The 12,150-nt window shown below is 47.7% G+C and overlaps 1 protein-coding gene across 1 annotated transcript; it reads left to right on the forward strand.

Annotated features, from left to right (window-relative positions):
- Positions 1-214: 214 nt before the first annotated feature.
- klhl11 (kelch-like family member 11) lies at positions 215-9,225 on the forward strand. The gene is made up of 3 exons (XM_078224259.1): positions 215-632; positions 2,329-4,008; positions 7,247-9,225. Exons 1-2 carry the CDS (start codon positions 244-246, stop codon positions 3,911-3,913), a joined length of 1,974 nt encoding a protein of 657 aa, XP_078080385.1. The 5' UTR covers positions 215-243; the 3' UTR covers positions 3,914-4,008; positions 7,247-9,225.
- Positions 9,226-12,150: the final 2,925 nt, after the last annotated feature.

Here is a 12,150-nt window from a genome sequence, read left to right on the forward strand (position 1 = left end):
TGGCAGAGCAAGGTTACTCCTCTTTATGTTTCAAATTGGATGGGGGAGGGTTAAGTGCACAGAAATGGATGACGTAGGAGTGGGGGGAACGTGATAGCGTAATACGCGGGTTTTGATGACGCAGCTATTGATGACGTAAACACAGGTTTGACAAGGCCTTTACGCAGGTGCTGATGATGTAATCGCGCAGGTTGTAATGACGCGGGGCAGGACGGTGACGTCGCGCTGACCGTTGGGACAGCCATGGCGGCGGCGGCGCCCGCGGGCCCGGAGCAGGCGGAGGGCAGCGAGGCCGAGGCCGAGGTGTTCGACTCCAAGAGCCACTGCCTGGAACTGTCCCGCCGGCAGAACGAGCAGCGGAAGCGGGGCCTGTTCTGCGACCTGACGCTGTCGGTGGGAGGCCGCGATTTCCGCGCCCACCGCTCGGTGCTGGCCGCCGCCACCGAGTACTTCGAGCCGCTGCTGGGCGGCAACTTCGAGGAGTCGCGCTCGGAGCGGGTGGAGATGCGCAAATGGAGCACGGAGCCCGGGCCAGAGCCCGACACGGTGGAGGCCGTTATCCAGTACATGTACACCGGCAGCATCCAGGTTTCCACCGGCTCCGTGCATGAGGTGCTGGAACTGGCTGACAGGTGAGGCAGCGCCGGCTCTGATTGGCCAGGGGGATGGGGCCCCGGGCTGTGATTGGTCAGGGGAATGGAGCTCTGGCTGTGATTGGCCAGGGGGATGGGGCACCAGGCTCTGATTGGCCAGGGAATGGGGCCCCGGCTCTGATTGGCCAGGGGGATGGGCTCCTGGACTGTGGGGGGGGGGGGGGGTGGGGCCCCGGTCTGCAATTGGGGGGGGGTCTGCGATTGGCCGGTGGGGGTGGGGCCCCAGTCTGCGATTGGCCGGTGGGGGTGGGGCCCCGGTCTGCGATTGGCCGGTGGGGGTGGGGCCCCGGTCTGCGATTGGCCGGTGGGGGTGGGGCCCCGGTCTGCGATTGGCCGGTGGGGGTGGGGCCCCGGTCTGCGATTGGCCGGTGGGGGTGGGGCCCCGGGCTGCGAGTGGCCGGTGGGGGTGGGGCCCCGGTCTGCGATTGGCCGGTGGGGGTGGGGCCCCGGTCTGCGATTGGCCGGTGGGGGTGGGGCCCCGGTCTGCGATTGGCCGGTGGGGGTGGGGCCCCGGTCTGCGATTGGCCGGTGGGGGTGGGGCCCCGGTCTGCGATTGGCCGGTGGGGGTGGGGCCCCGGTCTGCGATTGGCCGGTGGGGGTGGGGCCCCGGTCTGCGATTGGCCGGTGGGGGTGGGGCCCCGGTCTGCGATTGGCCGGTGGGGGTGGGGCCCTGGGCTGCGAGTGGCCGGTGGGGGTGGGGCCCCGGTCTGCGATTGGCCGGTGGGGGTGGGGCCCCGGTCTGCGATTGGCCGGTGGGGGTGGGGCCCCGGTCTGCGATTGGCGGGTGGGGGTGGGGCCCCGGGCTGCGAGTGGCCGGTGGGGGTGGGGCCCCGATCTGTGATTGGCCGGTGGGGGTGGGGCCCCGATCTGTTATTGGCCGGTGGGGGTGGGGCCCCGGTCTGCGATTGGTCGGTGGGGGTGGGGCCCCGGTCTGCGATTGGCCGGTGGGGGTGGGGCCCCGGTCTGCGATTGGCCGGTGGGGGTGGGGCCCCGATCTGTAATTGGCCGGTGGGGGTGGGGCCCCGGGCTGCGAGTGGCTGGAGGGGGGAGGCGGCTGCCGTTGGCCGAGGGAATGGGGCCTAATTCTCGTATGAACGACAGTAACAAAGGCAGCACATGAGCAGGCTGTAATCGTGTGGGACGTCAGTACTGTGACTGCCAGCCTGAGGTGCATTGTATGATGCCCCCTATTACTATTGCAGAAGTATTTCTGGTGAAAGTGGTTCTGGGGTGTGAACCCGATAAACCCTTTATTCCATATTTGGGAGCAAAGTGCGTGTGTAGATCGCTGTAACGCTGCGAAAGGATCTGTTCCGGCCAGATGTTTTGTTGCTGACTGAAAGAATCACTGTATGCTCACTGTCAGAATTAAACAGCAGCTTCCCTGTGGCAGCCGAGCAGTTTGTGGCATTAGGCAGCCAGCGCACTCACCACTCCCGGTTCAAAGCCCTCCTGTTTACTTTGCACGAATTTATTTTGATGCTAATGTCCTCCTCTCTGGAGGCAAGAATAAAACCGCTTTGGTTGATGGTCTCTAACTCTTATTTCATGCAACATGAAGTTTGTAGTAGCTTTAATTTCTAAACAGGTTAAGCACGTGGCACATTTGTTTTCAATGTACTGTTCTTTAGTAGCATTTACAACATTTTCCAAAACTGCCATTTCCTTGTTCCAGGTTCCTCTTGCTTCAACTGAAGGAATTCTGTGGAGAGTTTCTGAAGAAAAAGCTAAACCTCACCAACTGTGTGGCAGTTCACAGTCTGGCCCACATGTACTCACTGGACCAGCTGGCATTGAAAGCTGCAGACATGATCCGCAGGGATTTCTCCAAGGTGGTACAGGATGATGAGTTCTACACGTTGCCTTTCCACCTGGTGAGGGACTGGCTGTCAGACTCTGAAATCACAGTGGACTCTGAGGAAGTTCTTTTTGAGGCTGTGGTAAAGTGGGTGCAGCGGAACCCAGAGGAGAGGGAGAAGCACTTTGAGGAGTTGTTCCAGTTGCTGCGGTTGCCTCAGATGAAGCCCACATACTTAACCCGGATCATCAAGTCTGAGCGGCTAGTGGCTGATAATGCCAACTGCCTCAGGCTGGTTTCAGAAGCAGTGGAAGGTCATGCACTGCGGTCGGAGAATCTTCAACCTCCCAATCTGGAGCACTGGGCGTCCCATGTTGTGTCATTCCAACCGCGCTTTGGGCAGAACATGGACATTATCATGGTGGTGGGTGGTGTGTCAGAGGGTGGGGATTATCTGAGCGAATGTGTAGGATACTTCATTGATGAAGATCGATGGGTAAATCTCCCCCACATTCACAATCACCTAGACGGCCATGCTATGGCCATCACAGACTCTCATGTGTATGTGGCTGGCTCCATGGAGCCTGGATTTGCAAAGACGGTGGAGAGGTACAGCCCAAACAGAAACAGCTGGGAGCAGGTTAATAACCTCATCACAAGGAAGCATTCCTTCGGCCTGTCGGCGGTTAAGCAGAACTTGTATAGTATCGGGGGGCATGGGAATTTTAGCCCGGGGTTCAAAGATGTTGACGTTTATGAACCTGAACAGGACAGGTGGCACCATCTGGAGTCAGCTCCCAAAATATTGCGGGATGTTAAAGCCATCAGTGTGGAAGATCGTTTTGTATACGTCACTGCTCGCACCCCCGTGGATACCGATAATGAGGATGGGCTGGAGACTATAAATGCAAAGTATGATACTGACACGAGGCAGTGGCAGGATGTGGAATCTCTGCCGCTCCTTGATAACTACTGCGCTTTCCAAATGGCCATTGCAACCACAAACTTTTACCACACAGCTTCTTGCTGCCCCAAGTGTTACCCTGTGACAGATGGTGAAGCAAAACAGAAAATCTCTAGCATGACAGCTGATGAAATCCTGGAAAGCTTACCACCCGAAGTGCTGAGTATTGAGGGTGCGGCCATTTGCTACTTCCGTGATGATGTCTTCATAATCGGTGGCTGGAAGAACAGTGACGACATGGACAAGCAGTACCGGAAGGAGGCATACCGCTATTGCTCAGAGAGGAAGCGTTGGATGCTGCTGCCTCCCATGCCCCAGCCACGATGCCGAGCAACTGCTTGTCACGTGAGGATACCTTACAGGTACCTGTACGGAGCCCAGAGGTACCCAATGCCACAGAACCTGGCCAGGCAGCGGGAACGGCTACAGCAGATGCAGCAGTTGCATCGACGATCTCTCAGCCTCAGGCGGCAACTGCAACCTCAAGTTGAATGTTAACCAGGAGCACTTCTGGGGTTTGGGAGTTTGGTGAAAACCCTCCCCCAAAAGCTCCAGTTCAAATCTGGTTCTTCGCAGCTTAATATAATTTGGAGGTCAGTGCTAACTGGAATTCCTGCCCCTCCAAAAATAAATTGCTGTGACAATACAGATTATATAGGCAGTTGAATGTAGCGGCAGTGTGTTGGGGGAGAGTTTTCATACTCAACTGTTCTAGAGTAGAAATAAGGGTCAGTGTCGTACCCAAATGGACTCAGACATCAAACAAGACTTGAATGTCATATGTTTCTCTCACAAGCACTTGCTCTTTGGGTTATACCTTACAACAAGATAAATGTTCCAGAAGCTATGGGATTAAATCACGTTAGGATGGTTCACTACATTCAGTCACTTGGGTGTCTTTTTCCAAACTTTCTCCCTTGCCACACTCCATCTCCAACCATGTCGATGTGTGCCATGTTTTTTTTAAAAAATGTCTTACCTTGGTGTTATTCATGTAGCATTTCCTATTATGTTTTTTTTACCACTTCATCCCTCGTGAGACCCAAGTTTTACCTCCTCCATAGAACCCACATTTATTTAAATATGCGAAATTTCTAATTTTCTGAACATGAGGCAGCAGAGAGAGCCTGTCCTGTTCTGTTGAGCCACAATAATTTTCTCAGGATGTCATTTAATTGTGTGAACATGGCCACTGCTACTTGCTCCACTATATGTAGTGGCACTGCAACTTTCCTCTATCTGCTCTGATCAAAAACGATGATGATAGTAGACCGGGGAGCCAGTCTGATGGATTCCATTCTCCCTGGTGCCTGACAGCACGTGAAACCAAGTCTTAGCGTGATAATTTATTGAGAGAATGGTAAGAGTAAGTTCATTGGAGTTGAACTTTATTAAAGTAGCACAATTGACATGGAGACCGAGATAATTTACTCTGGAGTTTCCAGTCGTGACCCAGAAATCGGAATGGGCTCAGTTAACAGTTGGAAAACTAATCAGCATAAGATTCCCTAAGCACTTTGGTTGTTGTAGAAAGCACTTTAAACTGATGCTTGTTAACTCGAATAGAGCACGCAGTGAACAGTACTGCTGTTAAACCACACTACAATTAAACTTACTGGTTTCCATTTTAAGTTTGTCCCTTTAAAGCACTGATTGTGTCATGATTAGCTTTCTAGTTTTGACCAAACTATAGGTCAGTGAATACTGATTCACTGGTCCAGTAACCTGGTATCTGATATGAATTGGGTATTGATTTTTGGGCATCGCTGGCTAGGCCAGCATTTATTGCCCAGCCCTAGTTGCCCGTCAGAAGGCGATGGTGAGCTGCTTTGAACCACTGCAGTCCCTGAGGTTTAGGTACACTTCTAGTGCTGTTAGGGAGCAAATTCCAGGATTTTGAACTAGCAACAGTGAAGGAACAGCCGATATGTTTCCAAGTCAGGATGATGAGTGACTTGGAGGCGAGCATGTCTTGGGCTGCTCTTGTCCTTCTAGATGGGTTTGGAAGGTTACATTTTATTTTTGGCTTTCAATTTGGACTGTGCGGGGAAGAGCTTAACATCCTACTAAAGGGTTTGACAGAATTACAATTCAACATTTTAGGGTTGGCCAGGGTGATGGAGTGACTGCTCTGAATGATTATTTGCCGACCCATGCCACCTTTTCTTTCTCTCTGCCTTATTTCCTGCTGTTGCTCAGAGCTGGGACTTATGGTGAGTTTTGCTTTGGATTCAGCAGCATTTGTCTGTTACATATAGATTTCATCGATTGCTGCATCCTGTTCAAATTGATTGAGACTCTCGACTGTGAGGTTTGATTAAGAGTTTTCAATGTTCCCTACAATGGACAAGGAGAAACTACCCCACCAAGTCCTTTGTGTAACCTATTTAAGTCCTTTATTCCTGCAGTTAAAAATCTAGAAAACATTGAAATATAAGAGTGTTAAATAGTTCTGTCATACAATCAACTATGTTTCCAAGGTATAGTGAGGTTAGAGTATAGCTTTCAGTTGCAGTGTCTCCGGTGGTGCTGTCACTTTCTGCTGTGCTGTGTATATATGTTGCACTGTGTGTATATATGTATCCTGACATGTAAGACCATTGGGTTCTGAGATGTATTTTCCCTGTATAGATCTATATATTTCCAAACCTGTTATCCTCAAAAAGAGGGAGAGGCCTAAATTTAAACTGGCCAACCTAACTTCTGTATCAGAAGTCACTTTGTTTGAAGTAGTATAAGTGGTTCAAGTAGAAGATTGAACGTGTGTTTTGTAAATGTATTTGTAAGATGACTTTGTAAAATGGTTTTGTCATGCCAGTGAGAGGAGTATGGTCATGCCTTTGATTTGTGGCTATGGGCAGCCTGTCTGACAGGGCTGTGGTGTTTTCTGGGGAGAATGTCCTGCAAGTCACACAATGTCTGCACAATTCCCTTTTTTCCTAAATGAAACTTTTATAAACTCACTATAATATATAATTGGTGATGTCCCAATGTTTATTCATAGCAACTGGTTTCCAAAACTGGAGGTTTTTTGTGCTGCACCATTTGCCATTTTTATCATGATGCTCGGGAATGTAACACTAAATCCCAAAGTAGGATTGATACCAAGGAAGCAGGTTTCACACTGCTGGTATTTTCCTTTCTGTTCAAATTTTAAATGAAATAAGAACCATAAGTATTTGTAGTTACCAGGCTTGTTTAGTATGTGTTCTGTCTGGAGTGGGATTGTACTTAAGCCAGTACATTTAAGTGTTGTGTTATATTCCGCTTTCCGATACTAGTAGACTGAATTAATCTCATTGTCCCTTCACTACCAGTGGCCTACCTGGAACCTCAGAATGCTCTCCACTGACAAGCCAGTTTGGAAGGAGAGGTTCTGTAATTGTATTGCTGTGAGGTGTTCTCTCCATTACACTTCACTGAAGTCATTATGAGCTTCATGGCCATTGAGTGCACAGTTTCCCCCTCGGTCCTCATGCTCACCTCGAGTGATCCTAGACTGGGATTTCTTCCTCCTCCTGCCAAATTATATTTATACTATCAGATATGACGCAACCATCCAGAGGTAAGTAATGCTGGTGATACAATTGAGGGTGTGTTATTCAGAGGGTTCCATTCACTGGGATGTGGCTTGGTGAGTGGTGAATTTCTGTCTTGGGAAAGCCATGCACAGGCATTGTCCGCACAAGTAATCAGTCTGACTTATGCTGTTCAAAGGTAAGACACTGGGCCAGAGGAGAAAGTTTTCAGCTACATTCGCCCAACCTCAGAAATGATCTGGTGTCTTTATGTACTGAAGTACTCTGTGCTAATGAGGCATTTTATTTTTAGATTCAGCACATGCAGTGTCACAAGCAGTGGTAAGTGATACATCAGCATGGTTTGACAGGAGAGGCGTTCTGCCTGTTTAGCATGGAGCACTAAACACAATGAGAAATGTTTTGCTGCACCTCGCTTTATAATCCATAAAGTTCAAGCTGCAGTAAGAATGTAGTTTCTTCAGGTTTAACATCCAGCATGAAACCTTGCCTGCAAACAGTCCAGTTCGGTGGCCCCTTATTGTGATGTAAATTTGAAAGAAGGTCTTGTTTTATGTGTCTTACTGCACCTCGGAAATACCTTGAAGTATTTCATGTTCACTTTTGGAGTGAATTTTAACTGTTCTGTTGGAAAAAGATGGCTGTCATGAAGTGTACAGCAAGATCCCAGTAGCAGTTAATTGGCGATCAATGACAGACTGCCCTTGATTTCAACATCTTTCAATTGTGTTAGAAAATTTGGGTAGCTGTAGAAGCATTACTTTATTAGGAGTGAAGATCATTTAAATTGTTTTTTAATTACCTGTGTGTGATGCAACTCCTGATGCTCTATGTCCTTGATGTTGGCAGCTCTGCCATAGAGTATCTCTAGTCAGCTGGTGGCACCACATTGTGCACACTCTGGACATTTTATACATCCCTGTGATCTTGTGTCCATGTAACACAGGAGTTGAGTGGAATCTCCTACATTAAGTGATGAGATGTACAGAGTGTGGATTGGGCCAGTGAGAATATCAGTGAGGGTGTCCTTTTTTTAATTCATTCCTGGGACATGGGCGTCACTGGCTGGCCAGCATTTATTGCCCATCCCTAGTTGCCCTTGTTCAGAGGGCAGTTGAGAGTCAACCACATTGCTGTGGGTCTGGAGTCACATGTAGACGAGACCGGGTAAGGATGGCAGATTTCCTTCCCTAAAGGATATTAGTGAACCAGATGGGTTTTTCCGACAATCGATAATGGTTTCATGGTCATCAGTAGATTCTTAATTCCAGATAATTCTAAATAATTTGTTTCTATTAACATCTACACGTTATCATTGGCTTGTTGGATATTTTAACATTTGATTTCTCTTTTCATTCACTCTTCATAGAGGATTCCCTGGACAATGCTTTTAAATGTATTCTGCTGTTCTGAAGTGTAGAATTAGCAGAGTGAAATCTGCATCAATACTTGGTTCAAAAGATTAACCGAATGTGTTTGTTCAGAGGTTTGGAGCGGTTGGGGGCTCAGTGTGATGGCTCCCCATTGTTTGGCTGCCGCATTTTCAAATTGGACCAATTTCTTTCATCAGTTTACTGATTTCCTGTTTCCTTGGCTGATCTGTACATTTTTATTTGTTAAATATTCTTACCCCTTTCTTGGTTATCTTGCCCTCATTGTTTGTCCAAAACATGCTGAGGAATTGTGCTAAGATGCACGTCCTTTCAAAAAACACAGATTTCACAATTCATGTGTGTCTGTGAGAGAATTGTCCAGGGTTTCATCTCCCTCTGCCTAAGGAGGTGGAGCATCTTGCTACTATGTAGTGAGGGAGGGGAGTGAGGTAAGGAAAGTGTTTTGAGTTCTGATGTAGGCTCTGCTTTAATCTCTCAGCAGTGTGTACTGTCTTGTATTCAAGCATGAGGTCCATTCCAGTTTGTCTCCATCAATGTTGGGTGTTCCTGTTGCTTTTTTTTTTAAAAAACAAAAGCTTTGCCTAAGCGGATTTTCCCCCAACTCAAATGCATTTGTGCAGCTGGCTGGGCTCAGTGTGATTGTGACTTGCGTTGAATTAAAGGGGATAGTGGAAGGAGTATCTTTCAAATAGAAGGGTATTTGCTTTCTGCCTGACGCCATTTGGAATATTTGCTCGCAAGATTGCCCAGACTTTACAAATTAATTCTAATGAGCACATGCATGATTATTGTGTGTTCCGCAATGTGATAGTCATTCACTCTCGTGTTTTTTTTATATTGTATTGTAACTTGTCAATAAAGGAAGAGTTTAAGTTTACCATGAATTGTGTGTGTTTGCTTTCTATAGGGGAGTTGGTGATAGTGGAGTGCACAGTTGATATAATAACTAAATCTCAACTGCCTGTTCTGCTATTGGGCGGCCCATTGTTAGCACTGTTGCCTCACAGTGCCAGGGACCCAGGTTTGATTCCTGGCTTGGGGCACTGTGTGGAGGTTTTCCCTGTGTTTGCGTGGGTCTCCTCTGGGTGCTCCAGTTTCCTCCCACAGCCTGAAAGAGGTTCGGTGCATTGGCCATGTTAAATTCACCCTCCGTGTACCCGAACAGGCACTGGAGTGTGGCAACGAGGGGATTTTCGCAATAACTTTATTGCAGTGTTAATGTAAGCCTTACTTGTGACAATAATATATCAACACAATTTCAACCACACTATCTGGGATTGATTAGCATAGGTCAGATTATCCAACTCTTTGGAGATGGGGCAAAGTATCTGCAAAGCCAGAGTGTGGAACACAGTTACACGCTATTGCAAGATCTATGCAGAACCACTATCCTTTCTCATCCCTCCAATATTCCTTTCAGTCCTGGGAAATCACTGCAGAAATTCCTCGGCCCAACCATCTTTAGCTGCTTCATCAATGACCTTCCCTGCATCGTAAAGTTGGAAGTGGGGGTGTTTGCTGATGATTGTATTCTGCTCCGCACCGTTCACAACTCCTCAGATACTGAAGCAGCCCATGTTCATGACCTGGACAATATCCAGACTTGGGCTGATAGAAGGAAGTAACATTCACACCACACAAGTACCAGGCAATGACTTGACAATTAATGGCGCTACCATTGCTAAATCTCCTGCTATCAACACCCTGGAGGTTATCATTAACCAGAAACTGAACTGGACCAGCCATAAAAATGATGTGGATACAAGAGCAGGTCCGAGGTTTGGAATTCTGTTATGAGTAACTTGTCTTCTGACTTCTCAAAGCCTGTCTGCTATCAACAAAGCACAAGTCAGGGATACTCTGCACTTGCATGGATGAGTGCAGCTCCAACACTCAAGAAACTCAGCACCATCCAGGACAAAGCCCTCTTGCTTGAAAACCCGTCCACCACCTTAAATATTCACTCCTTCCATTACTAATGCACAGCAACAACAGTGTGTTCCACCTTCAAGATGCATTGTTGTAACTCATCAAGGCCCCTTCAACAGCAGTGTCCAAACCAGTGATCTTTACCACCTAGCAGGACCAAGGCAGCAAATGTAAATCCTGGAACTTCCTTCCTAACAGCACTGTGGGTGTACCTACAGCACATGGACTGCAGCAGTTCCAAAAGGTGACTCACCACCACCTTCAAGGGCAATTGGAGAATGGCAATAAATGTTAGTCCAGTGATGCCCACATCCCACAACAAATAAAACAAAATTGTGATGCTCCTGTGTTAATTCATTCATGGGGTATGGGTGTTGCCAGTAAGTCCAGCATAAATGCTGACCCCTAATTACCCTTGAGAAGGTTGTGGTGAGCTGCCTTCACAGGACAGTTAAGTCAGTCTTGTTACTATGGGTCTAGAGCCACAAACAAGCCAGACCCAAGGCAGATTAAAGGACATTAATGAACCAGATGAATTTTTAATTACAATCCAGTGGTTATATGATCACTATTGCTGATTCTTTTTAATTCCAGATTTATCTCATTCTTAAATACCCCAACTGCCAATGTAGCATGTGAATTGGTATCTCTGACAATTAGTCCATACCTCCTCATTACTAATCCAGTAACATAACCATAGTCTTTTGTTTTTGTCTTTTAACCCTTGGGGTACAAATTCAACTTCCAGACTGCAAAAAAACCATTTTGGTTCTTTATAAGTTCAACTCGATTGAAGATCATAAGAAACAAGGGCAGGAGATGTAATTGTGTCTTTTCATCAGTGAATAAGGTCACAGCCTAATTGTGACAAAAGAACAAAGAAAATTACAGCACAGGAACAGGCCCTTCGGTCCTCCAAGCCTGCACCGACCATGCTGCCCAACTTAACTAAAACCCTCTACACTTCCGGGGACCATATCCCTCTATTCCCATCTCAGTCATGTACTTGTCAAGATGCCCCTTAAAAGTCACTACCTTTTCCGCTTCCACTACCTCCCCCGGCAATGAGTTCCAGGCACCCACCACTCTGTGTAAAAAATCTGCCTCATACATCTCTTTTAAACCTTGCCCCTCGCACCTTAAACCTATGCCCCCTAGTAATTGACTCTTCCACCCTGGGAAAAAGCTTCTGACTATCCACTCTGTCCATGCCTCTCATAATCTTGTAGACTTCTATCAGGTCTCCCCTCAACCTCCGTCGCTCCAATGCGAACAAACCAACTTTCTCCAACCTCTCCTCATAGCTAATGCCCTCCATACCAGGCAACATCCTGGTAAATCTTTTCTGTACCCTCTCCAAAGCCTCCACATCCTTCTGGTAGTGTGGCGACCAGAATTGAACACTATATTCCAAGTGCGGCCTAACTAAGGTTCTGTAAAGCTGTAACATGACTTGCCATTTTTAACTCAATACCCCGGCCAATGAAGGCAAGCATGCCGTGTGCCCTCTTGACTACCTTCTCCACCTGCATTGCCGCTTTCAGTGACCTGTGTATCTGTACACCCAGATCCCTTTGCCTATCAATACTCCTAAGGGTTCTGCCATTTACTGTATATTTCCTATCTGTATTAGACCTTCCAAAATGCATTACCTCAAGTGACCTTGAGTTCACTTTCCTGTCTGCCCCATAACCCTTGACATTCTTGTTGATTAAAAATCTGTCTAACTCAGCCTTCGCTGCTTTCCGGGGTAGAGAATTTCAAAGACTAACCACCCCCTGAGAGAAGGAAGACTCCTTACTTTAAACTGTTTCCTCCAATAATAGATTCCTCTACCGGAGGTAAGATCCAGAATCTATCCTGTCAACCTTAG

This window comes from Mustelus asterias, chromosome 11 (assembly GCF_964213995.1).
Source record: "Mustelus asterias chromosome 11, sMusAst1.hap1.1, whole genome shotgun sequence".
NCBI lineage: Eukaryota > Metazoa > Chordata > Chondrichthyes > Carcharhiniformes > Triakidae > Mustelus > Mustelus asterias.